Here is a 27,229-nt window from a genome sequence, read left to right on the forward strand (position 1 = left end):
TAGACATAGTTGTCAAATCTCTTTTGCTGGAAATACTTTGTGAAGTGGATTAGACATGTCCTTTTAAAATTATATACTAGGTAGACGTCTCTTGTCAGTATCTACCCTCTTTGAAATCATTCTAGGTCTATCTAACCTCAGTGCTATGCTCTGTTCTCTTGGGACCATTTTTTTTAGTATTTCTTAGAATATCATTACTTTGTCTGAAGATCATTGTTACATTGTTTCTGCAACATCTTATCCCCCTCTTTAAACTTTGAATGAAAAGTTGTCCTTTGTTGTCAGGAACCCCTCATCTCAGTCTGATCCTACACTGACTGGTAGAGAACGATGCCATGGACTCCCTGACTGATTTTTACTTTTCTCACGTATTTTTGAACTTTATCACCCTGACCTCCTCCTCCATCCTACCCTGTGAATTCCAAAACCAAACTCAGAACATCAGTATTGACCACTGAGCATTAAGTGCCGGCAGGTTTCCCTGAGTCCTTTTCTGTTCACATTTTTATATTGTTTTTGTTTCAAAGAACAATCGTATCTATAATATTGTGATACTTTTTCAAATGAAATGGTACTTATATATTAGTGATACTTTTTCAAATGACTCCTTAAGTCTAAGAGACTCATTGAAAACCATGGAAACAGAGAGTTGTTTTTCCTTATTTTCTAATGTTGGAAGTCAGTGTTAAAATATGTTATTATGAAACAGAATTAGAATAGGAGTGTCAATAGTGCCAATACTTGGATTCATTCGCTGATTAATAGAGAAGTACTCATAGCAAATCACTGTGAAGTAGTATAGGGTAGTGGATGACAGTGTAGGTTTGAATCTTTCCTTACCCCACTTTTAAGTTTAGTGACTTTGGGCAAGATGCTTATTCTCCCTTTATTTCAGCTTCTCCATCTATAAAATTGGGATAACGATAATCGTACCCACCTTTAAGGGATATAAGGAAAATTAAATGACTTAATACATATGTTCACATATATTAAAAGTGTGCCTATTACATGGGAAGCATTTAATAAGTGTTATTTAGTATATAAATAATAGTTATTGTAAGACAACATTCCCTCTTCACATTACACTTGGCAGATATATCAGTCGCTGTACATCTCTCTGCTCTATTTAGTAAGACTTGTATAGGTTTTCTAGAGGAATGTGAAGAAGTTTGGACCAAAGACACTTGGAAGGAAACCCTTATCTGAAATTCAGGCTCACAAGTAGAATGGTTTTCTAGGGCTCAGAAGTCTAGTATGACTCAGGATCAACCCAGATTTATAAAACTGCAACCATCAGGTTTGACTCTGCTGCCTGAATGCATTCACCTCTGGGTGGAACTCTTCCTAGATACAACAAAGTAAAATAAATAAAATTATAAAATAAAAACTATAATTAAAATAAAATGACCTAGAAGACTGGAATAGCTGTTTTTTTCAGGCCTATGATTATAGGAACTGTTACTCATATAAATTGAGCATGATTATCCGTCATGATCAGATTTTTATTACTAAGTCTAAGAACATGACACTTAAAGATACATCAAGAATTGTTTCTAATTTTGATACTTAACTTGATATTTTGATCCTTGATAGCCACTAGATGAGTTGGTGGAAATGCTCTCGGAAGTTTAGTACTTTCATGTCCCATATCTCCCCTAAAACTGGAGTGTTTTACTTTTCATTACTCAGTTATTGTTATGGCTGTTAAATTCATGAACATCACTGTTACCTTTTAGAAACATCACCACCACATTTTATTAGATATGTGGGAAAAGTACACAGTTTAATATAATAAACATAGTCCAATGGGTTTAGTAATAATTAGTGTTTGATAAGAAATAAAAACCAGGGGCCCTTTGGCTTAAAGAGCTGAAGGAATGCTGCTGATCCAACCGCACAGCACCGTGAGCTCCCTCTGCTGGCGTGTCCCCATCAATGCAATGTGGGTACACTGCGTAGTAGAAGCGTTGACCGCTCATTTAATGAACACCTACTAGGTGCCAGAAAGTCTTGTATGCACAGGCATACATTTTCTGTAATTTTTATAACCATCCAATGGTAGACCTTGTATTCTGGTCATATTTGAATTGGTATGTTTGCTTTCAATCCCATATGTATTTTCTGTATTCTGTTTCACTCAGTAATGGTTGCTTCTACAAATAGATTTATTGAATGAATAACTCTTTATAGAACATAGAACGAGAGTCATTTGTTTCTCAGGATTATTTGAGAAAAATTTAGAGTGGAAGAGTTTGAAATATATAGGACTAATCTTTCAATAGACTAGAACTTCATGTTAAAAAAAAGTAATTGGTGGAGGTAAGGTCTTTCACTATTTCTCTAAAACATGAAAATTATGTCATGTTTTGAAAGATCAGACCAATATGTGTGTTGTCTTAGTATCCAGAAGGCAAGTTTGAGACCCCCCCATTAAATGTCTGAACTGATTAAGCCAGTGACCCAGGCAGATAAACCAAATGTCGTTGCGTCCAGAAGTCCCAAGCTGCCCTGCCCACAATGTGTCACTCAAGCTCTCAAAGGCTACAGAAAGGCCTCTGAGTCTGGTCTTGCCACTTGCTCATTCCTCAGTGGAAATGCCAAAGCATTGAGAATTGATCTAAACTGAGGAAAAGATCAGGGTAAGATAGGGACCAAGAAAGTGACCTTTTTCATGAACCCTAGAAAGTTGACTAGAAATTTTACACACTTTCAGCTGGCAGGAAAGATTAGAAAGTGAAATTTATTCAGATAATTCATACATTTGAAATATTTATTCAGTTCTATTGTATATACTCCAGATTAGTGGAAAGTAACTACTGTGAGATCTTCAATTACTATAAGTTTTTAAAAATTCTTTTCCATTATGTTTTAGTGCAAGATTTTGAATATAATGTGCTGTACAGTAGGACCTTATTGTTTATCTCTTTTATGTATAATAGTTTGTACCTGTATCTGCTGATCCCAATCTCTTAATTTATCCTTCTCTACCTTTTTCCCTTTGGTAACTATGAGTTTGTTTTCTATGTCTGTAAGTCTATTTTTGTTTTGTAAATACATTCATTCAAATCATATTTTAGATTCTGCATATACTTGATATCACATATTTGTCTTTGTCTGATTTACCTCACTTGATATGATAATCTCGAGGTCCATCCATGTTGCTGCAAATGGCAGTATTTCATTCTAAAATTTCTTATGCTTGATTCTAACCTTTTCCATTTACTGGCCCCATGGATTTGGGCAAATCTCTTTACTTCTTTAAGATTCTGTTTCTCTACCTATAAAATGAGATTGTTAACACAGTCCTCCATTGCCGCTGTGAGAATTAATGAATTGAATGTGTATGGTAAGAGCTCGCTGACAGTTCAGTTCTGTCGCTCAGCCCTGTCCGACTCTTTGCGACCCATGAATTGCAGCACGCCAGGCCTCCCTGTCCATCACCAGCTCCCAGAGTTTACCCAAACCATGTCCATCAAGTTGGTGATGCCATCCAGCCATCTCATCCTCTGTCATCCCCTTCTCCTCCTGCCCTCAGTCTTTCCCAGCATCAGGGTCTTTTCAGATGAGTCAGCTCTTCACATCAGGTGGCCAAAGTATTGGAGTTTCAGCTTCAGCATCAGTCCTTCCAATGAACACCCAGGACTGATCTCCTTTAGGATGGACTGGTTGGATCTCCTTGCAGTCCAACGGACTCTCTAGAGTCTTCTCCAACACCACAGTTCAAAAGCATCAATTCTTTGGCACTCAGCTTTCTTTACAGTCCAACTCTCACATCCATACATGACCACTGGAAAAACCATAGCCTTGACTAGACGGACCTTTGTTGGCAAAGTAATGTCTCTGCTTTTTAATATGCTGTCTAGGTTGGTCACTGACAGTGATATGCCACAACTATGTTATGGAGGAGGATATATGCCATGACATATGTGTACCTTAATCATGTCTTTAGCTTAATCCTTAATAATGTCAACATCAACTAATGTTTGCCTGCTTTCTCTGCTGGGCTCTGGCCCAAGCCCTTCACACATCCTTCATTTACTCCCCACAGTCCTTGCAGAATCCCTCTGAGACAGCCATCTCTGGAGGCCCACCTAATTCTTAGTCCTAAACCATCCTACTCACATATCTCACTTTGTAAAGATCTTCAAACCTGCAAACATTGTTTTTCTTCAGAACATCTGTTACTATCTTAAAACTTAAGGGACTAATGTTTTGGAAGAGAAGTAGGGGAGAATAGTAGGAAGAAAGAAGACCTCTCTAAAGTCTAGATCCCTGAATGGTGAACATTTTGCAGTTGTATCCTCTGTTGTTGTTCTTCAGCTGCTAAAGTCGTGTCCGACTCTGTGTGACCCACGGACTGCAGCAGCCAGGCTCCCTTGTCCTTCATGATCTCCCGGAGTTTGCTCAGATTCATGTCCATGAGTCAGTGATGCTATCTACCCATCTCATCCTCTGCTGCCCCCTTCTCCTCCTGCTTTCAATCTTTCCCAGCATCAGGGTCTTTTCTAATGAGTTGGCTCTTCAAATCAGGTGGCCAAAGTATTAGAGCTTCAGCATCAGTCCTTGCAATGAATATTCAGGGTTGATTTCCTTTAGGATTGACTGATTTGATCTCATTGCTGTCCAAGGGTCTCTCAAGAGTCCAACCTCTAGTACCCTCTAGTGGAGTATTTTGTGGTGGAAAAAGTGGGTATTAGAATTCCCTCCCTCAGCAAATATTTTGTTCCTGCCTGCTGCGTGTAAGGCCCTGTTCTGCGCTGTGGAAATGCCACAGTCAATGAAACAGTCAATCTTCCCCCATCAAGTGACAGTCAAGAGCAAATATCGAGTTTCCCATAGTCTCTGTCATATTTTGTCACTTGAAACAATGGCACTAAAATAGATGACATGAAAAACAGCAAAAAAAAAAAAAAAAAAAAAACGTGGAGGGAATGGCAAAAAATGTTCCTAATTGACTTTGTACTAATATCCTTTGTATCCATCTGTCAAAATCACTACTTATTAACATTTATATACTCATGTATATACTAAAACAAAATCACTAAGTGGAAATGAAAACCAAATAGTAAGCATACATCTTTGTATTTGCTTTCCCAAATACAAATTGAAAAAGGAAAAATACAAAAGAGGAAGATGGATTTAATTTTTAGAATAAGGAGTATGATTTTCATGTGGCTTTGTTTTTTTCTTTTTTTTAATGTCTACTGGGAAAATGCATTCAACTGTGCTAAGAATTAGTCATTCTAATTGTATAAAAGCATGGAAAATTATCACATATTAATTTCTACCAACCTCGTTTATGTTAAACCATGTAAAGTACATTTTTTAAATTATGAAGCTGATTTGATTTACTAAGAGTTTAGATCAGTAATGTATGAGCTGAATTGAAAACCAGATTATAAATCATTTCAGTATGACTTTTGGATAAAATACAAAGATCATCTGCATTTATTTATGATGTTCTGTCAGGGAAATTCATGAGACTTAACTTTCTCATGACAACTCTCATAATCATCATTTCTGACCAAATTATAAATACTGTATTTACACGTGAAAAAAATTGGCTTAATATTTGATACACTATTTCAATGTCTAATTGAAACCAAGGAGGGCAAAAAGATATTACTATTATTTTCTAAATGGAGTAGTTTCTTTTCAAATATTGTATAACACAGGAAATGGCAAAACCATGTATATTGCAGAGCAGTTGCTCTCAAGTCCAGATGCACGCTACCATTACCTGGGGAACTGTGTGAAAAATTCTGAAGTCTGAATCTCGATCTGGGCACATCAAGTCTGAGCCAGAGAATGGGACTAGGTGTCAGCATTTGTTCCAAACTCCCCCAGCTGATCTTGATAGCCAGTCAGAGCTGAGAACCACGTGAAAAGGCGTGGCCTCCAGTGCACGGAGGTGAAGGAGATGCTCTTGAGAGACCCAGAGCATAAGCTGGTGATGTGGTCTGACCCCTCTGCCAAGATCCTGCCAGCACTGCCGAAGCGGAGGGCGAAAGTTGCTCAAAACTAAGAAGAGACCCAGCTCAGTAGTGGAGATTTATAAGCTGTTCTTCCAGCTGATTTTGTCTTGTTACCAGGGCTGAAAGTAGCTCAAGATTATTGATGCTCTTGGGTGCTGCCTGTGACAGAAGCAGTGTTAGGACGTAGAGAGAAGAAACTCATGTAAGCGGGAGTCTGTGTGTTTATTCATTTTCTAAGTTTGTGACTCTTAAGTATGAGAGTCTGAGCAGGGATGACACTGTGATATCACCTGAGAGAGCTAAAACTAAACCAGAAAGGATGGAAAGGGGCATAATCTGTGGACCTAGAAAGCAGTTAATGAGATAGGAGTCACTCTAGTCTCTATTTTAAAGTCAACAAATAAGAGCACTCAGCTGAGAAACAGATGATGATTCACTGTTTTTCTGTATAAAAACTTTAAAAACTTCTGGGCCATTTTCAGGGCAAGTTCGATGCATGAAGCCAGGCACTCAAAGCCAGTGCCCTGGGATGACCCAGAGGGATGGGGTAGGGAGGGCCTTGGGAGGGGGGTTCAGGATGGGGGGGGGGTACATGTGTGCCCATGGCTGATGCATGTGGATGTGTGGCAGGGGCCACCACAGTGTGGGGAAGTGATGGTCCTCCAGTTAAAATAAATATGCTAATCAAAAAAAACTTTGGAGGCATTTTCATGCTATTTACATGGCATTTTGTGGTTTTAAACTACATGTTTATTGCATGCATAGTACTATAGGTTTTTAAACTTTGTGGTGGCATCTCTAGAACAGAAAACTTGTGTCTAAATATTGGCCGTAATCTTAATGGAACTGTTCATTAAATATACTGCATTTTAAAGTAGTATAAATACATTATAGCATCAACATATTATAAAGAGATAATACATTGTTTGTGACCTCTGTTCCCTCCTGTCTTTAATTTCCCTCCTGCACAATTGCTTCATTAACTGAATGCTAACTAATTTTAGAAAGACATTGGTATTTTCAGAGAAGATACTTTATTGGAGTGTCTTTTGGGATGTTGTTCAGTTGCTCAATTATGTCCAACTCTTTGCAACTCCATGGACTAAAGCATGCCAGGCTCCCCTGTCCTTCACTGTCTCCTGGAATTTGCCCAGATTCATGTCCATGGAGTCCATGATGCCATTCAACCATCTCCTCCTCTGTCGTCCCCTTCTCCTCCTGCCCTCAGTCTTTCCCAGCATCAAGGTCTCTTCGTGGCCAAAGTACTGGCGCTTCAGCATCAGTGTGTTTGTGTGCGTGTGTTAGTTGCCCAGTGGTGTCTGACTCTTTGCGACCCAATGGACTGTAGCTCACCAGGCTCCACTGTCCATGGAATTCTCCAGCAAGAATATAGGAGTGAGTTGCTATCACCTTCTCCAGGCGATCTTCCCAACCCAGGGATCAAACCCAGCTCTCCCACATTGCAGATAGATTCTTTACCATCTGAGCCACAAGGGAAGCCCTTAGCATCAGTCCCTCCAATGAATATTCAAGGTTGATTTCCTTTAGGATCGACTGGTTTGGTCTCCTTGCTATTCAAGGGAATCTCAAGAGTCTTCTCCAGCACCACAGTTCGAAAACCTCAATTCTTCAGTGCTCAGCCTTCTTTATGGTCCAGGTTTCACATCAGTTCAGTTCACTCAGTCATCCGTGTCCAACTCTTTGCTGAATCATTGAAAAAGCAAGAGTTTCAGAAAAACATCTATTTCTGCTTTATTGACTATGCCAAAGCCTTTGACTGTGTGGATCACAATAAACTGGAAAATTCTGAAAGAGATGGGAATACCAGACCTGACCTGCCTCTTGAGAAATCTGTATGCAGGTCAGGAAGCAGCAGTTAGAACTGGACATGGAACAACAGACTTGTTCCAAATAGGAAAAGGAGTACATCAAGTTTGTATATTGTCACCCTGCTTATTTAACTTATATGCAGAGTACATCATGAGAAACACTGGGCTGGAAGAAGCACGAGCTGGAATCAAGATTGCTGGGAGAAATATCAAATACCTCAGATATGCAGATGCCACCACCCTTATGGCAGAAATTGAAGAGGAACTAAAGAGCCTCTTGATGAAAGTGAAAGAGGAGAGTGAAAAAGTTGGCTTAAACTCAACATTCAGAAAACTAAGATCATGGCATCTGGCCCCATCACTTCATGGCAAATAGATGGAGAAACAGTGGCTGACTTTATTTTGGGGGGCTCCAAAATCACTGCAGATGGTGATTGCAGCCATGAAATTAAAAGACTCTTACTCCTTGTGAGAAAAGTTATGACCAACATAGACAGCATATTAAAAAGCAGAGACATTACTTCATCAACAAAGGTCTGTCTAGTCAAAGCTATGGTTTTCCAGTAGTCATGTATAGATGTGAGAGTTGGACTATAAAGAAAGCTGAGTGCTGAAGAATTGATGCTTTTGAACTGTGGTGTTCGAGAAGACTCTTGAGAGTCCCTTGGACTACAAGGAGATCCAACCAGTCCAACCTAAAGGAGATCAGTCCTTGGTATTCATTGGAAGGACTGATATTGAAGCTGAAACTTCAATACTTTGGCCACCTGATGTGAAGAGCTGACTCATCTGAAAAGACCCTGATGCTGGGAGGGATTGAGGGCAGGAGGAGAAGGGGTCAACAGAGGATGAGATGGTTAGATTGCATCACCAACTCAGTGAAGATGAGTTTGGGTAAACTCTGGGAGTTGGTGATGGACAGGAAGTCCTGGCATGCTGTGTTTCATGGGGTTGCAAAGAGTTGGACATGACTGAGCATTTGAACTGAACTGAACTTTGTGACCCTATGGACTGTAGTACGCCAGGCTTCCCTGTCCATCACCAACTCCTAGAGCATGCTCAAACTCATGTCTATCAAGTCAATGATGCCATCCAACCATCTCATCCTCTGTCATTCCCTTCTCCTCCTGCTTTCAATCTTTCCCAGCATCAGGGTCTTTTCAAATGAATCAGTTCTTCCCATCAGGTGGACAAGGTATTGGAGTTTTAGCTTCAGCATCAGTCCTTTCAATGAATATTCAGGACTGGTTTCCTTTAGGATTGACTGGTTGGATCTCCTTGCAGTCCATGGGACTCTGAAGAGTCTTCTCTAACAGCACAATTCAAAAGCATCAATTCTTTGGTGCTCAGCTTTCTTTATAGTCCAACTCTCACATCCATACATGACTACTGGAAAAACTGTAGCTTTGACTATATGGAACTTTGTTGGAAAAGTGATGTCTCTGCTTTTTAATATGCTGTCTAGGTTTGTCATAGCTTTTCTTCCAAGGAGCAAGTGTCTCTTAAATTCATGACTGCATTCACCATCTGCAGTGATTTTGGAGCCCAAGAAAATAAAGTCTGTCACGGTTTCCATTCTTTCCCCATCTGTTTGCCATTAAGCGATAGGACTGGATGCCATGATCTTAGTTTTTTGAATGTTAAGTTTTAACCCAGCTTTTTCACTCTCCTCTTTCAACTTCATCAGGAGGCTTTTTAGTTCCTCTTTGCTTTCTGCCATTATGGTGTCATCTGCATATCTGAAATTATTAATATTTCTCCCAGAAATCTTGAGTCCAGCTTGGGCTTCATCCAGCCCAGAATTTTGCATGATGTACTCTGCACGTAAGTTAAATGAGCAGGGTGATGATATATAGTCTTGACATACTCCTTTCCCAATTTGGAACCAGTCCATTTTTCCATGTTCAGTTCTAACTGTTGCTTCTCAACCTACATACAGGTTTCTCAGGAGGCAGGTAAGATGGTCTGGTAATTCCATCTTTTTAAGAATTTTCCAGTTTGTTGTGATCCACCCAGTCAAAGGCTTTAGTTGTAGTCAATGAAGTAGATGTAGATGTTTTTCTGGAACTCTCTTGCTTTTTCTTTGATCCCACAGATGTTGGCAATTTGATCTCTGGTTCCTCTGATTTTTCTAAATCCAGCTGGTACATCTGGAAATTCCTGGTTCATCTACTATTGAAGTCTAATTTGAAGAATTTTGAGCATTTCCTTGCTAGCATGTGAAATGAGCACAATTGGCAGTTTAGGCTTTCTTTGGCATTGCCCTTCTTTGGGATTAGAGTGAAAACAGACTTTTTCCAGTCCTGTGGCCACTGCTGAGTTTTCTAAATTTGCTGGCATGCGTGCAGCCCTTCAACAGCGTCATGTTTCAGGATTTGAAATGGCTCAGCTGGAATTCCATCACCTCTGCTAGCTTTGTTTGTAGTAATGCTTCCTAAGGCCCGCTTGACTTCACACTCCAGAATGTCTGGTTCTAGGTGATTTATCACACCATCATGGTTATCCAGGTCATTAGGATCTTTTTTGTACAGTTCTTCTGTGTGTTCTTGCCACCACAACTTCGAGTTCATGAATCCACCATTTATCATCTATTTTTGACATTAATTAAAAAAAAATAGAAGTTTTAGTAAAAAGTCAAACATTTGTATCATAATGAAAATTAAAATTTCTTGTTATTCTTTCATTTTCTTTCAATTACATGGGCATAATGTAGCCATAGTAACAACTTTCTTTGTTAGACTTGACCCACACAATGCTACAGTATAATTGTCTTTCTCTCCTTCCCTCCCCCTTGTCCCTTCTTTGCTTTATTAGCTTGAATAGAGAAACCTTATGCTTCCATTCTTGATCAAGGTTTAGGCTGCAGCAATATCTCTTTTCCATTCCAAGTTGTTGTTTAGTCGCTAAGTCATCTCTGACTCTTTTGCAACGCTATGGACTGTAGCCCACCAGATTCCTCTGACCAGGGAATTTCCCAGGCCAGAATAGTGGAGTGGGTTGCCATTTCCTCCTCCAGAAGATCTTCCCCAACCCAGGGTTGAGCCCATATCTCCTGCATTAGCTAGCAGACTCTGTTACTGAGCCACCTGGGAAGCCCATTCCAAGTAGCCATTGCTAATCAAGCCCAGTCTTGTTTTTCCAGACTTATCCTTAGTTGTCTTCCTCTGTCTCACGCTCTTGGCAGGCACTACCAGGAGGTGGGAATTGACATTACTGTTCTGCAAGAAGCTTGGCCAAAAAAAGATGAGCCATATAGCATAGCAATGGTGTTCCAGATCATGAAAAACACCTGGGGTAGTCAGGGCCTCACTTGGACCTATGAAATCAATCTCCAGAGAAGGGGCTAAGAAACTTCAGTTTAGCTATGTCAGAGGGTTGGTTTGTCCTGAACTTCATGGTAGAGAATGAACAAATGTATAAAATGTATACACAAATATCTTTCCACACTCCTTAAATTCTCTCTTACCCAGGAGACTTACTGCAAATAATTTCACTTTCCAATACTACATTATCTGTGTAAGTATTCTGAGTTTGCCCAGGAAGCTTTATCTAGGGGTTAAGATGATAGGTGCCTATTGATTTAGAGTATGGTACCTTTCAATCAATGAAATTTGGTACTAAAATTAAGTTTAAAAACCCAAGTTCCATGTCTTTATCCAATCAAATTGATGCAAATGTATTTATCTGCCTTTAGAATTAAGTTCAAGTGGAATGGACCTGTCACGTTGCAATTGTGTGTGGAAATAGGCAGCAAAAGGAATCTTAATATGCTGCATCTTATTCTCCCTCAAAACCAATTACTTGAAATCACAGTTAATATGGGGTCCCAGCCATAAAGCAAAGAAGTTATTTTAACAAAATAAGAAAAAAGTCACTGGGAATATCACTTTCTTTTTTTTACATTTTAGAAGTATTACTTATGTGTAATATTTTATTTTTGGCTTTCTGGCTATTCATGTCTTTGTCAAAGTGCCTTCTGAAGTTTTTTTTATATTAAGATAATCCAGTTTTTCAAAGTCTTTTTTCTTCGTTGAAAACATCACAGTTCCACTAACTGTAAACCATAGGGTGGTTTGTTTAAAATGGTAGGCTTTATTAGTATGTTAATTGTATACAGCTGCTTCCCACAGTCGTCATCTTCCAGCTTCAACAAAGTGTGACTTAAATGTTGAGGACCATATTGTAGTCCTTCTATTCTTAGTGTCTCAATACTTGAAACATTTTAGAAAGTGCTCTGGTAATGCTGTTTGCATTGCTAGTAAATGATCAGAACAAAGGTGCACATTCTTTGCCAAGCATTACATAATGCAGTTAAACTTGCACAACCCACGTGGGTTTAAACTGGTTTCCCCTCTCTTAGTCATGCTGGTTAGCTGTCTCCTATATCAAGGCCATCTCTTCCTGGTATTACCAATCAGAGGTCTTTTCTACAAACAAAAATCACAGTGAGAGAGCAATTATGTTAGCACAGAGTAACTCATGGTTACCCCCACAATGTGCACCGGATATATGATGACAGGGAAGCCGGGAAAGACGGTATTCCACAGAAGCTGGAGGAAAAAACACTGGGGATAGGCATGCATGCTTGTTTTCTCTGTTCTTGTAGAATAACATTGTTTTCAAGGTAACTGCTCATAAAATTATTTTCCAATGCTGTAGGTAGCCCTTTTGGAGATCCTTGTGGAAAGACTTGCCTGGAAGAAAGAGATAATCAATGGCTGGGGGTCACGCTTTCCAGACAGCCTGGAGAAAACGGCTCCATTGTGGTAGGTTGCTGGGATAGTTCCCTGATCACATCGTGAAACCAGATGCCCTGGGTGTGACTTTCACATCATTTGGTCTATTTTTATGTTTTATTCAGACTTGTGGGCATAGATGGAAAAATATATTTTACATAAGGACTGAGTCTAAGCTCCCCACGGGTGTTTGCTATGGAATGCCTTCTGATTTACGGACAGAACTGAGTAAAAGAATAGCTCCATGCTATCAAGGTAAGGTATGGTTTTGATATTAACTGGATCAAGATAAATATGTGAATGTCTTTTTTTTTTTTTTTCCAATTTTGGATACTTGGTTAGCCGTGGGAGGATCTTTGAAAATAGCTATGTTCTCTTTAATGTCTCATATTATTATTTCCCTTTTCTTTTTTTTTTTAATCCAATTGCAGTTTCAATTTTCAGAAATGAACTGTGAGATAGTAAAGGACAGGGAAGTCTGGTGTGCTACAGCCCATGGGGTCACAGAGAGCCAGACACGACTGAGCGACTGAACAACTGTTTTCTTGGAGCTAGGAATTATGCAAACTACTCGTTTGAATAGTTCTAGCATCTAGTTGATAATTTTCCATTTTAGCATTAAATATATTCTCAATTAAGTAAAATTATGAAATAGATTGAAAAATCTGATCAGAAGGAAGAAAATTGTTTCTTGCTTTATCTTTAACTTCCAACAAGATTCAGAAAAAATGAAAATATAATTGTGGGCAGATCTTTTCCACTCACTATGTCTTTTTTTTCCCCTTGAATTCACTTACTTTCTTTGCAACTGCAAGGAATTGGTAATGTAAGTTTAAAAGGCCTTTCCCATAAAAATTTTAGGTCATAGTGCATACAGAGCCAGGAAATAAACTGAAACAGCAGTTGGAGGTGAATGTTAACAGGGCACTGAAGAAATGATACCTGCAACAGAACTAAAATTCTGAAAATGTGTCTTTAGAAAGAATATATGTGAATGCCAGTTTCCAGTTTTCTTTAACCAAAATGATTACCTCAGCGTCCAAAGGAAATTTCTATTACTTGACAAAACTTTGAGCAATAGCCAAATTGCGTTGATTCTATTAATGCTGGACTCTTTCATGCCTGGGATTTGACATCATAGCAAAGGTTATATTATCTGTGTTCCTAATTTGTCTTTGAATGCCAAGAAGATAAAAGGTGGGTTTTAATTTCTTAGTTGCAGTAAAACTTACTCTAGCTATTATCCCGTTTTTCATAATAGTTTATGGTTAACATTTTAAAATATTTCACAGTTGGGGCATTTCTCTCAGATTGACTGTGGAGGCCCTCATGGTCATTTGAGATCTTCCAGTCTCTCTATAATGCAGACTGGCCAGCCGGAATCATAATCTCCAGTCCAGACGAGGCCTTTCCCCTTGCTGATTTCGGTTTCCTTCTAAATCATGTGCACAGAAGTGGGATGATAGGAATTAGCTGTATAGGCTGAAGAAATCTGTTTTGACAGTCTAATAGAGATGCAAGCTAAAGATACTCTTCAACTGCAGCATCCGTCCCCATCTAGCTGGCCCCACGTCTGGTGCTTTGAACTGACCTAGCAACCACTTCTGACTATTCTTATCATCTGAGATGATGCACTTGAATGCTTCATGTGCTGCAATTCTTGTCCTGCTGCTGGCTGGTTCCTTCACTAAATGCTGGTGCCTCTGTTGGTGTAGATTTTGGTCCCATACATTTTTTCATGTGTTTTCTGGATAACTTTATGCAAGGGTTGATAATGTCCATGGATGACAATGTGCACTCCTACAAATATATACTTAGTCACATCCTATGGGGGAAAAAAACCATGATGGCAGAAACCTAAGACAACTAAAAATTAAACTTAAAAAATATATAGGAGCAGAGAAAATAGAAAAAGGAATTAAAAAACATGACAAGGAGTGGTAATTATAAATGACTTAGCAATTTGTTTAACATTTCTGGTTATCAAAACCCAAACAAAGACATGGCACTCTGTTTTCGTAGAGTTTTGCTTATGTCAGTTCTACAGGAAAAGCAAGCTCTGTGCCCATGGTAAGTTTCCCAAAGCACGCATTTGTGGGGGCTTTGTTAAGAGGAGACCCTCCATCTCCATGCAGATCTTGACTTTACTGTTTTCTGCTGGGCAAAATCTAGGAAGCCTACTTTAAATGGAAGCCTAGACTGGAAGCCATGAATCCTATCTCTGTCTTAGATGCTCATCTGACAACTTTTTGTATATTGTTTGTTCTTCCCCTGAAAAAGAGACTGCATAGATATCTCTATTGCTATTTCATAGGGATATTTTGAAGATCAACATGGAAGAGATTTGCGGCCTTAAAGTTTACTACTTACTAAGTTTTAAAATACTATTGTAAAAGATCTTAAAAGGCATACTTATAAGGATTTATACATAAACAAATTATGCAGATTTTGTCTTTATTTTAAAATGAAATCTTAATTGTTTTTCTACTTTATTTTAGATTTTGTGAAACAGTTTGGAGAGAATTTTGCATCATGTCAAGCTGGAATATCTAGTTTTTACACAGAGGTAATAGTCCAAAAATAGCTGCTATAGATGCTTACATATAGAATTTTAATTCTTCTGAAGACTTAAAAGACTGATATTATGCTTTGAAATAAAGATTGAGTTGTACTCAAATAATATATCTCTTAAATTTGAGTATTTTACAACTTAAATTTTACCACTTGATATTCAGCATAGGTATTGATAAAATAGAAATATTTAGATGGCTGTGTCACCCAAGACCAATTAAAAGTCTACACTAAAGAAAGTTACTTTCATTAAGGATTTAACAGAAATCAAAAAACAGCCATAGTCATTTGTTAATTTAAGCACTGAAAATAGCTAAGTATGTTATTTTTAGTTACTAATTGGGGCGGAGCATATAAGTTAACATTTTTCATTGGAAGTATGAGAATTGGGAGATTTAAGAACTTGATAATATCCTCTTAAATAAATACGTTCCCAAACTATTATTTTCTTTCTAACACTATCACAAAGACAGTTGTACTCAACTCCTAAACCTCCCACTTTCTCTGAGTAACCCCCTATGAAGTGATGAATGCTTTCTAAATCTATGTAGCCAGGCTGTATCAAACTATAGGTTAATAATTTCCATAAATATTGCCTAGTGTGGAAAAATAATAATGCTTTCTTCCTTACTTTATGTTTAAATTGACCTCTCTTTTCAAAGTTTGGATCATTTAGGAAACTTAGAAATGTCAAATAGATTTAATTGCTGAAAGTTTTCATATTTCACCAGACAAATATGTCTACTCATTCCAATCTTCCCTCTGTTTCCTTTTTCTGAATTCCTACGTTTATCATCAAATATGTCCCAATTCCTTTTGAGTTATATTTTTCCAAGCTAACATTATTAAGGAACTTAGTCATTGACTTTTTGCAAATTGAAATAAATTAAGTCCATTTTTTACTCTTTGGCAGCACATGATTATCTCTGTAATGAGCACTAATGAATTACCCAGATATGATTTACTTTAATAGAAACCACATTGCCTTTTTCCCCACAGCTTACTTTAGTGTTCAGTGATTCTGCCTTTGATTGTGAAGTCCAGTAATGAGTGTGAAATGAGAGTTTCGGCCTTTCTTCTCTGAAATTCTCATTTTAGGTGAAAATTCACTAGCTATCTTCTCTGGCTTTTTCGGGCATGCTCTTAAACTCGTTAAATGCTTATATTTCAGAAATTCATGAAAATTATTTTTGTCACTGTTTAATGTATGTATCTGGAGGAGGTTTCGAGTGGCGAGATTACACTTTTAAATGATGATAAATTTTCTTTTTCTTGCAGGATGTAATTGTGATGGGGGCTCCAGGATCGTTCTATTGGACTGGCTCTCTGTTTGTGTACAATATGACTACAAATAAATACAAGGCTTTCCTAGACAAACACAACCAAGTAAAATTCGGAAGTTATTTAGGTACTGTAAAAATCGACAAACTTGAATTATCGCTGCCTTACAGATACTAGTAATTATAAATAAGGGAAATTATATCTTCAAAAGATCAAAATGGCCAGTAGTAACTAAAAAGCCATTTCAGAAACTGCCTTTTTAAGGCTATAGTCTATGAAACTTTAGTTAACTTAATATTTTATATATGTCACTATTATCATCCATATATAATTGTTAGATTGGAACTCCTGGTTTAATTTATTCTTTTGCAGTAAATCACTTGTTAAGTTTATATTTTTAAGCAGTCAACTTATTATTATAAAGGTAGCATCTATTGAATGCCTGCCATCTCTTGGGAGCTTTTGTAAATATTCTACATGAATAACTCATTTAATCATGTGAATAAGTAAATACAGTTTCCTTAAGGACCAGTTGAAAATCAATGGGACTGAGAACAGCATTGTGGATGAATGGGTAACACTGTGAAGAGTATGGGTCTAAAAACAGCTCATTGACCTTTGCCTCATAAGCTCTTAGAATATTTCCCAGAGCATACTATTTTTATCCTTCTTCTTCTTCTTATTTAATAAGTCAGCAGTAGGATAATCTATAGTCTTTATTTTTATAGAAAGTTAAGATCTTTTTCTGGCATTAATTCCCTTGTTGTAGTAAAAGGAATGCTTTTCCTATAACTTCTTAGGATATACAGATTTGTTTAAACCTGCTTTAAATGTAAACAACCTATACTTAGAAATAATTATAATAAGAAAAAGCAAGATTTTCCCCATCTTCAAACAGAAAGAATTTAGTTAAAAACAGAGGAAGTTCGTTTACAGTTCAGCATTTACTTGTTGAAGGGTGAAGGATATGCTGAAGCATTATAAAAAATGTAACAGTTTATGTCTTTTATCACATAATAAAATAAGAATATTTTACCTTTTCTGTAGTCATACAATTTTATCATAATAGAAAGTTTTCAGGCAAGAAAAGTTGAAGTTTAGGAAGATTTTTTTTACATGAAGTTCAAAATATTATATTTTACACTGAAGTTTCTGTTGTAATCTTAACTTACACTATAATTTCTGTTGTAATCTTAGAAACTAGCATGTCCTGACACTGCAGAGACTAACAAACCATGTTTAAAGATGCTAGCTTCAGTTTCTGAGGTTTAAAAATATAAACCATATTGGTGGTGGTTTAATTGCTAAGATGTGTCCGACACTTTGTGACCCCATGGACCATAGCTCACCAGGCTCCTCTGTCCATGGGATTCTCCAGAGAGCATACTGGAGTGGGTTGCCATTTCCTTCTCCAGGGGATCTTTCCCACTCAAGTATCGAACCCAGGTCTCCTGTATTGTAGGCAGATTCTTTCCCAACTGAGCTACATATTAGCATACACATTAATAATTGCTTAAAGCATATGATAACCAATTTGGAGTATTGCTATGCTAAATATTCTTAAAACTCTATTTAGTCATTTTGAATTCAGTCTTAAAATTTAATTCTGAATGGATTTATGATTAATTCTTTAAGTGGACTTATGACAATGAATTTCACCCATTCCAAATGATGATTCTCACACCTCCATCCATTTTCTTGAAGGATACTCAGTTGGAGCTGGTCATTTTCGGAGTCAGTACACTACCGAGGTAGTTGGAGGAGCCCCTCAACATGAACAGATTGGTAAAGTAAGAATTACATTTTTAGAATTTATTCCTTCAAAATGGTTCAAATAGATTGCATGAGAGAATAAGATGTTAAAGGACGATCTGCAGGATTTCTCAGCAGTGAAGCTGGAAATGATGAGCACTGTACATTTAGTGGTAAGACTGGTGAAAGTCATGTGGCTTTTAGATAAAATTGAACAGAAGAGCTTTCAGGAAGATTACACAAGTTAAATGAGGCTCTTTCGTATGAGTAACTGTTTCTGAGATGGAATTTTCTCAAGATTCCAAGGAATACATTTATGGTTTACAAGTTTATAGCCGAAGAGAAATTGAGGCAGCTACATTCCTGGTACAGTTGTGGTAAGACTAGAAAGAACAAAATGTTACTTCTCTTTCTAGTTTTTGTTACATTATTACATGAACCTCACTTTGAAAATTGAGACAAACAACATTTCCTGTGTTCTCTCTGAAGGAACAGTAGGATTGTTCCTGAGAGCTTGGTTCCCTAAATCTTCTGTATCACTCTGAAAAGAATTTTTTAAAAAGATATTTGAGCAATTACAAGTTATGAAGATTAATGTTTTGAATGAAATGTTTTTAATGTGAAGATCATCTAATCTTTCCTAATTCTTTTTCCCATTGCAGGCATACATATTCCGCATTGATGCAAGAGAGCTAAATATCTTACATGAAATGAAAGGTAAAAAGGTAATATGTCTCTAACTTTGGTATCACTGAGGGCTTTGGTGAGTAACTCTTGCTTTTTTCTCAATGACTGGATCTGGTTTGCCTTGGAGCAGCTTGGGTCTTATTTTGGAGCATCTGTCTGTGCCGTGGACCTCAATGCAGATGGCTTCTCAGACCTGCTTGTGGGAGCCCCCATGCAGAGCACCATCAGGGAAGAAGGAAGAGTGTTTGTGTACATCAACTCTGGTTCTGTAAGTCTGATCGTGCGCAGATTGGAAGCTGTTTATGGGATTTTAATCATAGCTGTTGCTCTACTTACTCCAAAGTTCTGAGAGTATAAATTTTGTAGGCTTACTCTACTGATGAAAGTAAAAATTGTGATATTATACTAATGCTTTAAAAATGAAATGGGACGTCATGATGAATGGTTTGCTGCCCCATTTGGATATCTTGAAAGGACGAGATCAGTTGTCTGGAGTTTCTCTGTACACAACTTGTATGTGTTTACTCAGGGAGTTGCAGTTTCTTCCAGTTGCATTGTGCAACTCTGATTTGAAAGAATGACTTCTATATGGCCCTAAAAATGTGGATGTCTTATTAGTTTGACGGTGAATGTCCCCATATAATTTGGTAATTATAAAACACTACTAGACATAGAAGATAAAGTATGAACTGTTTTTAATTTCTTGATTTGAAAACAAGATGTGTTCTGATAAGATATTAATTTACTCCATTCATATAGATTATATTCCTGATAAGAATGTAAAACTGGCCTGGTTTATTCCAAAGCAGATATAGTAGTTGTAGAAATAACTATTTACTTGCTTATGATTGAGTTTTCAATTCTAGGGGTTTTTTGGAGTAGAATCTGACCGCTTGACAATTCAATTTAGGGAACTCTGCTGGCTTTATCTTGCCAGTCTGTCTTCTTGGCATCAAATCAAAAGAAAGAATTGATAAGGCCTGAATGGGGTCTTCTTGGCCTATATCTTTGATTTAAGAGCAATAACACGTTTGTGAGAAAATTAGTGCATTTCTTAAGTCACAGTATTTTTAATTAACAAAATAAAATCTGTTTCTTGAAGGTATTTTGTTTAATCAGTGATTTCAGAGCATTTAATAAATATGCATATTAAGCACTATACTAAACTCATTACAATTTAAGAGAGAAAATAGTCTTATAAAGCTGAGAGATCCTTTAACTTCCAAATATAGAGCAGGAAAGTCATTTATGCACTGGCATATCCTAGACTGTTTAAACCTAAATTGAATAGTAAAACAGTATCATCTGTGAAGTGATCATTTGTTATCTCATTAATAGTGAAATCAGGAGTTACTTTTTCTTGTATATATATTTCACATTTTCCTATCAATTAATGGTCTCCCTAATAGAAGCCACATCCTCATTTTACATACTTTTATTTCTTTTTACAACTAAAGTTTTTGAGAACAGTTTACAGTGATATAGATACCTAGTATAAGGCAATAAAGAACCATTTTTTCCCATTGAAATCTTCAGCATTTCCAATATGAAAAACATAAAAGTGAAGTGCCTTCATTTAAAGGGCAAGGGAGGAGTTCTCCCATTAGACTACCCTCTTGTTCACTCTTCACTTCTACACCACTCAATAGAGGTATTGAATACTGGGGTTGATTTCATCATTGATTTCCACTACTAAAACCTCTGCGATAAGTTATTCTCCCTTTGTTGCCTTCCACCTTCTTGTTCCTAACTGTGAAAAGACAATAACTACTACTTAACATTCAGTTTAGTTCAGTTCAGTCGCTCAGTCATGTCTGACTCTTTGCAACCCCATGGACTGCAGCACGCCAAACTTCCCTGTCCATCATCAGCTCCTGGAGCTTGCTCAAACTCATGTCTATCGAGTCAGTGATGCCATTCAACCATCTCACCCTCTGCTGCCCCCTTCTCCTCCTGCCTTCAATCTTTCTCAGCATCAGGGTCTTTTCTAATGAGTCAGTTCTTTGCATCAGGAAGCCAAAGGATTGGAGTTTCAGCTTTAGCATCAGTCCTTCCAATGAGTATTTAGGACTGATTTCCTTTACGATTGACTGGTTTGGATCTCCTTGCCGTCCAAAGGACTCTCAAGAGTCTTCTCCAACACCACAGTTCAAAAGTATCAGTTCTTCCGCACTCAGCTTTCTTTATGGTCCAGCTTTTACATCCATACATGACTACTGGGAAAACTGTAGCTTTGACTAGACGGACCTTTGTCAGCAAAGTAACGTCTCTGCTTTTTAATATGCTGTCTGGGTTTGTCATAGCTTTTCTCCCAAAGAGTAATAGTCTTTTAATTTCATGGCTACATTTGCCATCTGCAATGATTTTGGAGCCCAAGAAAATAAAGTCTGTCACTGTTTCCATTGTTTCCCCATCTATTTGCCATGAAGTGATGGGACCAGAGGTCATGATCTTCGATTTTTTAATGTTGAGTTTTAAGGCAGCGTTTTCACTCTCCTCTTTCATTTTCATGAAGAGGCTTTTTAGTTCCTCTTCACTTTCTGCCATAAGGGTGGTGTCATGTGCATATCTGAGGTTATTGATATTTATTGGTGTGGTTTGCTATTGTCTGTCTGTTCTTTTATTGGCATGTAGACACTGTGTGCAGAGGAATCGTCTGTTTTATTTACTGCTATTTCCTCAGGGCTTGAAAGAATCCTGGACAAGTTAGGTGCTCAGTAATTGTTTTTGAGTGAACTGAAGAAAGAATGATACTTGAATGAATGCTGGCTTCTACTTCTGCTGAAAGAGCTCTCAGGGGTCCTGAGTGAACTCTTGGTCGCCGTTCTGTGACTGGAGAATACTTGAAGAAGAGTGATCACCAGTTCTTTAAACTCTCCCCCTGAAACTCAGTGCCCTTGTGTTGTCTTATCTACTCATCCTCTCTGGAGCCTCTTATGCCTTCTGCTCTTTAAATTGGGTATTTCTCTATGAACAAAACAAGAATCAAATTTTTTTTAGCTGGAAAATAAAAGGTGAAGGGCACTTCACAAGGGAAGAATATGTGTGTGCTATGGAATTGATGAACAGACTTGTTTGAGAAGTTAAAAGATCTATGATGAGTTGTGCATGGTTTTGTTGTTTTTTTTTTTTTTTAAATACAAGGGAGTGACATGATCAGAGTTTGGAAAGAGATCTGGCAGCTTTATTGCCACAGCTCCTACTTAAACATTATGGTGGTGATAGTTTAGTTGTTAAGTCATGTCTGACCTTACGACCCAATGGACTATAGCCCTCCATGTTCCTCTGTACATGGGATTTCCCAGGCAAGAATACTGCCATTTCCTTCTCCAAAGAATCTTCCTGACCCAGGGATCGAACCCAAGTCTCTTGCATCTCCTGCATTTGGCAGGCAGATTCTTTTACCTACTGAGCCACCAGGGAAATCCACTGAAACATTATTTCATGTCTAATAACTCACTTTCCAAAATCAGAGACAGGAGTTGACCAACTCCTACTACAGTGCTGCTGGAAAAATATTCCCAAGGCCAGTTAGTCGTGTCACTCCTCAACTCAGAAACCTTCAGTAGCTCTGTCTGGTTTTCTAAGTTGAGAGTAAATTTCTGCCAGCATTCAAAGTCCCACCCCATAAAACTCCAGTCTTACTCTTTTTGTCTTATTCATTTGCACATACTGATCATTAGCCAAGTAGGCCAAGGTAGCCAAGTTCTTTGCAACTTGTATTTTGCTGGTCAGTTTCCCTATGTATCAAAACTTTGCCCATTCTTTGGTAGCCACCTTGACAACCACCTCCTTTATGAAATCTCTGCTGGCTCTCACAGTTAGCATGCTCTCCTTGCTTGCTGATATTGCAAAGCAGTACCTCTTAGTCATTTACATGCTTGTGCTATGCCTTCCCTTCACTGGGGGCTTCTTCAGGGAAGGGAGTGTCTTACACACTTATTGCCTTGTCCTCTTTCACTCATCCATCCTTTGTACAGTGCATTGCCTTTATTAGGAACTCACTAAATATTTGCTCAATTGAATTATCAAAATAATTTATTACATTTTCAAAGCTAGGGATCATGAATTTGACATTTTTTTCTGTCCTCTGAGCTCTAATCATACTATTATATGTGTTGACATACTTGATAAATATTTATTGAATTGAACTGAGATGTGTGTACTAAAGCTCAGACTAGTTTGTCCAACCTGTTTGAAGCATTAAGAAAAAAATCCATATCCAATTACAACAGTAAATCATGTGTCAAGTTGTCAGGGAGTGTTGTAATGACACTTTTCTCCCTGTTTCTATCTAGGGAGCAGTAATGAATGAAATGGAAACAGAGCTCATTGGAAGTGACAAATACGCTGCAAGATTCGGGGAATCTATAGTCAATCTTGGCGACATTGATAATGATGGCTTTGAAGGTAATTAAAATTATTTAATTTGGTACTTGATTTCCACTTTTAAAAATGGGACATGGGAGAGAATATAATTGGAGTTTTATGTTGTTTGCCTTTCTATAAAATATGGAGGCAGACTGTTATGCTAAGTTTTTTTTTTCCCTTTAGTGTTATACCCAATTTCTTCTCAGTTGTCAACTATCCTTTCAACAAAGAGTGATATTCAACATACCTCATTTCATTGATTCTAAGGCACCATTGGTGCTAGTGGTAAAGAGCCCATCTGCCAGTGCAGGAGATGTAAGAGATAACAGGTTCCATCCCTGGCTTGGGAAGATCCCCCAGAGGAGGAAATGTTAACCCACTCCACTATTCTTGCCTGGAAGTCCCATGGACAGAGGAGTCTGGAGGGCTACAGTCCAGAGGGTCTCAAAGAGTCAGACATGACTGAAGTGACAGCACAAGGCACCCTTGATTATAAGTTGTTTTAAGTCATTATTTTATGTGCCCCTAAGAAATGGTGCCTCTTAAACTGTGATTCACTATTTTTCTATTTTAAGAAGAACGCTGATTTCAGAAATGTGAAAATGTGGCAGAAAATGTGTATCACAGACTCATCGGATCATATATTTAACTATCAGTATAGTAAGACATGGATGAAACCCAGTAGAGGCTGACTGCAGAGCTTTAACCAGGCTCTGAAAGCCCCTTACTGTGCCAAGCTTTCCTTGTTCAGGTTGTCCTGTTGTGGGGAAAGGGGGCTGATGGTGGGAGGTTGGGGATCCCAGGAGAGAATCCTGAGTGGTAGGAAGGGAGAAACGGGCAGACTCGAAGACAGTGGCTGTTTGCCACCCGAGAGGGATGCATCTCAGTAATGGGATGGATGGTCTCATCAGCTCTGTGACTGTTGCCGAGGTAGCAGTCCTGCTGTTGAAGGATCTGTCTCTACCAGCCTTCTCTCTTAAAATGTGCTTACTTCAATCTAGTTCTATGTGGTTAACTAAGTCTATTAAAACTGTGCCTGAAATAATGAATGGGTTTGTAAGGAGAGTGTATAATTTCTGGAGTTCAACAAATAAGTATTTGATATTTTCAAGGCTCAGAATTACCTTCTAGAAATGGTTTTTGGCAATTGGTATCTGGTAGAAGTAGGTCAAAACTTGCTTCTATACTGGACGTAATTGAGGAAGTGCTGAAAATGCTCACTTTGTATCTTGTTTTGCCTAAATGCTTCATTCTACTTTAAATATTTAAAATATGTTATCCTTCAAGGAGAATGCTAGTTAGCTACTGAAAATATGCTTCCAATGAGCTCTCTTGAATGTGAAATAGTATAATTTGGTCTACAGATGCCATTTCTAGATTTTACTATTTTTAAAACAAAAGGAGATAAAAGTATGTGTATGTATTTTTGTGGTTATGATTACACATTAAATTTTGCATTAAAATATCTATAAAATGTGAAGATGGATATTACATTTCACAATTAATTAAAAATTATGTGATATCTATTGAGGACTTAGTTTTTGTCAGTTGTACCACGCCAGCTATAGAGTATGTGCCATAATGAATGTAAATGAGGGAAATAGTGGCACACTTTTTTCAGTTTTACATTCAAATGGAATATCAGATTAAGACATGAAAAATTGCTTCCACATCCTGTTTTAATTGACAGATCTGAAGAAGGATATTCACTCTTTTGATTGAGCATATTTGTGCATGTGCACATGAGGAATGATTTTCGGTAGTATCTAAATGTCAGTGATGAACTTGAATTATTCTTATAAACAGACTGAGGTATAAAAATGTGATGGATAGTAGGCAGATTTCCTTATCAAAGTCACTCCAGTACTTGGGAAAATCCAAGGCAATTTTCCAGTTATGTGAAGGACAGGCAGAAAACGTGTTATCCAGGAGACTTAGAAAGGGGAAATTTAGAGGAAATCTTCAGGGCACGATGCAGTATTTGAGTGAATATGAGAACCCTGCGTTTCATACAGAACTTTGTGTCTTGGAGTCCTCAGCAAGCATCTTCTAAATTCTATATGCTTGGAAGATTATTATTCAAATGAATGTTTTCAGTATTCCAACATATTTTGTGCTATTTATAATTTCACATATAGTTCACAACATATTTACATCCAGTGGCCATATTAATTCTGATTCATTTTAGTGCCTGTTTATAATACCATATATCTTTTACTAATTCAGTTTTTTCTTCCAGTTTTATTGAGATATAATTGCATATATCATTGAATAAATTTAAGGTATACAACATAATGATTTGATGTATGTGTATTGCAAAATGCTTACCACAATGTTTAGTTACCATCTATCACCTCACATTGGAGATGGAAATGGCAACCCACTCCAGTGTTCTTGCCTGGAGAATCCCAGGGACGGGGGAGCCTGGTGGGCTGCTGTCTATGGGGTCGCACAGAGTCGGACACGACTGAAGCGACTTAGCAGCAGCATCACCTCACATAGTTACAAATTTTTTTCCTTGTGATGAGAACTTTTAGGATCAACTCTCTTAGCACCTCCCAAATATACAATACAGTATTGTCAGCTACAGTCTCCATGCTGTATATCCCCAAGACTTAACTGATCTTCTAATTGCCAGTTTGCATTTTTTGACCGCCTTTACCCAGTTAGCCCACTCTCCATCCTCTGACAAACAACAATCTGATCTCTGTTTCTATGTGGTTTTTTTCCCCCCTAATTCCACATATGAGTGAGGTTACACAGTATTTGTCTTTGTCTGTCTGACTGACTTAGCATAATGCCCTCAAGGCCCATCTGTGTTGTTACAAATGACAGAATCTCCTTCTTTTTTATGACTGAGGAGCATTTCCGTTTTGCCCATGGGTATGTGTTTTCTGCATTTTAGATGCTAGCCAAGACCATGTTGGCTTGGAAGTAGGCTGAGTGTGTTCTAGCTCTTCACTGAGGTCTTTAATTCCATCCTGCCATATCTGCCTGGGTGAGCCAGCCAGGCATCTGTCTTTTATTTTTTCATTATGTGCTTCCCTCTTCTTTTTTCCCGCCTTCTAACTTAGTTTATTTTTCTGGGATATGAGTGAAGTCACTTCACGCTCACGGCAGAGTACGTGGGATTGTGTAGAAAAGAGAGGAGAACCCTACCTGTTTCTTTGCCATCCACCTCCAGTCTTAGACGCAGATCAAACTTCTGGGCCTTTTACTGTGCACAGCCTGTAATGCTTTACATAGCAGACCTTAGTTATTTTGGCATTCATGACATCACTTTTTTTTCTTCAAAAGGAAAAAATTAGAATTTATTAGAATATATTTCCTGTGTCCTTAGAAAAGCAAAACAAGCTATTTTCTCAGATGATAATTGATCAATTTGGCAAGAGTCCAGCAGAAACATTTCACAGAATAGACAAACCTATTCGACCAATGTGACCAGACAGACAAATTGATAGTATTTTAGCCATAAAATGGTTCTGGCAAGTTATTTCCGGTGTATGTTTTCCAAGTTGAGCCTGGAAAGTGGAAGTGTTAGTTACTCAGTTGTGTCCAACTCTTTGTGACCCCATGGGCTGTAGCCTGCCAGCCTCCTCTGCCCATGGGATTCTCCAGGCAAGAATACTGGAGTGAATTGTCATTCTCTCCTCCAGGGGATCTTCCCCACCCAGGGGTTGACCCTGAATCTCCTGCGTTGCAGGCAGATTCTTTAGCATCTGAGCAATTCATCTGACTTTTAGACTGTATCTTTGAATATTTTTTTGAGCCTAACCATAATAAAGTCCTGCAGTTGTGAACTATATGCTGTATCAATTTATGTGGCCCTGAAATTCTTATATATTATCAAGTCACATATTGAATATTTCTTTCACACAGTAGAGGAACACATGCTAGGAGGGGAGGGTGTTGGGCATAACTCTATGTTAATGATTTTATAGAGCGTGGTGATGGAGGATACAGGTTTTGGGGCCATACTTGCAGGGTTTAAATCCCACTGTACCACATCTTACCATATCCAGGCTTC

At 37.9% G+C, this 27,229-nt stretch overlaps 1 protein-coding gene across 4 annotated transcripts in view; it reads left to right on the forward strand.

The window, feature by feature from the left end:
* Positions 1-27,229, forward strand: part of ITGA4 (integrin subunit alpha 4) — an 88,118-nt gene that overhangs the window by 10,188 nt on the left and 50,701 nt on the right. Inside the window, exons 1-9 of one of the 4 annotated variants that reach the window (XM_065931874.1) lie at positions 12,231-12,340; positions 12,464-12,570; positions 12,666-12,795; positions 15,039-15,106; positions 16,390-16,519; positions 18,097-18,182; positions 18,807-18,869; positions 18,962-19,099; positions 23,130-23,241. In XM_065931874.1, coding sequence (XP_065787946.1) covers positions 12,741-12,795; positions 15,039-15,106; positions 16,390-16,519; positions 18,097-18,182; positions 18,807-18,869; positions 18,962-19,099; positions 23,130-23,241 — 652 coding nt within the window. In that variant the 5' untranslated portion in view covers positions 12,231-12,340; positions 12,464-12,570; positions 12,666-12,740. Of the gene's footprint in view, positions 1-12,230; positions 12,380-12,463; positions 12,571-12,665; positions 12,796-15,038; positions 15,107-16,389; positions 16,520-18,096; positions 18,183-18,806; positions 18,870-18,961; positions 19,100-23,129; positions 23,242-27,229 lie in introns of those variants that run through there. The other 3 variants (XM_065931873.1, XR_010662515.1, XM_065931872.1) reach the window with 3 other exon arrangements.

This window comes from Muntiacus reevesi, chromosome 3 (assembly GCF_963930625.1).
Source record: "Muntiacus reevesi chromosome 3, mMunRee1.1, whole genome shotgun sequence".
NCBI classification, from domain to species: Eukaryota; Metazoa; Chordata; class Mammalia; order Artiodactyla; family Cervidae; genus Muntiacus; species Muntiacus reevesi.